Source organism: Oxyura jamaicensis, unplaced genomic scaffold, assembly GCF_011077185.1.
Source record: "Oxyura jamaicensis isolate SHBP4307 breed ruddy duck unplaced genomic scaffold, BPBGC_Ojam_1.0 oxyUn_random_OJ69890, whole genome shotgun sequence".
Lineage (NCBI taxonomy): Eukaryota > Metazoa > Chordata > Aves > Anseriformes > Anatidae > Oxyura > Oxyura jamaicensis.
In genome coordinates, this window is record NW_023309636.1 from 1 (window position 1) to 1,044 (window position 1,044).

Here is a 1,044-nt window from a genome sequence, read left to right on the forward strand (position 1 = left end):
CCCCCAGCCCCAAGGGATGGGAGGGGGACAGGGGTGGGGACGGGGACAGGGACGTGTCCCCCCCACCCCCATGAGTCCGCCCCCTGTCCCCCAGGGCTCCACCAAGTCCCTGAGCAGCACCCGGCAGCACAGCACCCTGCCCAGGTAGGGCCCGGGGGGTGGGGGGGTGGGGGAGCCATGACCCCAAGGGGGGCGCTGACCCACATCCCCACACTCTGTCCCCGCTCTGTGTCCCCACGGGTGGTGTCCCCATGGGTGCTGTCCCCATGCCGTGTCCCTGTGGGTGCCATCCCCACTGCATGTCCCCATGGCATCCCCATGCTGTGTCCCCATGGGCAGTGTCCCCTCGCTGTCCCTGTGCCCTGTCCCCACACTATGTCCCCACGCCACGCCCCTGTGGGTGCCATCCCCATAGGCACTGTCCCCACGCCACGTCCCCACTCCCTGTCCTCACGCCGTGTCCCCACGGGTGCCCCCCCCGGCGCCGTCCCCATGGGCGCTGTCCCCACACCGTCGCCATACCATATCCCCACGGGTGCCACCCTGGTGCCGTCCCCACGCCGTGTCCCCAGGAGCCTGAGCGTGGCAGCGGTGCTGGAGCGCGCAGCGGAGCTGGACCTGAGCTACGTGACCGAGCGGGTGCTGGCGCTCAGCTTCCCCCCGGCGCTGGACGAGCGGCGCCTCCGCGGGCACCTGCGCGACGTGGCCCAGATGCTGCGCTCCAGGCACCGCGAGCGCTACGCCGTACGGCGCGGGCACCGCGTGGGGGGGCCGGGGTGCTCGGGGTGCTCGGGGTCAGGGTGCTTGGGGACACAGGCAAGGGCTGCTTGGGGACAGGACATGGGGTGCTCAGGGTGGTCAGGGTGCTTGGGGACGGGGTGCTTGGGGACAGAGTGGTCGGGGATGGGGTGGTCAGGGACAGGACGTGAGGTGGTCAGGGTGCTTGGGGACAGGCACGGGGCTACTGGGGACAGGGTGCTTGGGTACAGGGCACAGGGTGATGGGGGTGATTGGCGATGGGGTGGTCGGGGATGGGGCATGGGG

At 71.6% G+C, this 1,044-nt stretch overlaps 1 protein-coding gene across 1 annotated transcript; it reads left to right on the plus strand.

Moving 5' to 3' along the window:
• Positions 1-94: 94 nt before the first annotated feature.
• On the plus strand, positions 95-794 carry LOC118159356 (tensin-2-like; the record flags this gene model as incomplete). The annotated part of the gene is made up of 2 exons (XM_035313948.1): positions 95-144; positions 573-794. Coding segments are annotated over 2 exons (272 nt in total), but the record flags the coding sequence as incomplete, so codon positions are not given.
• Positions 795-1,044: the final 250 nt, after the last annotated feature.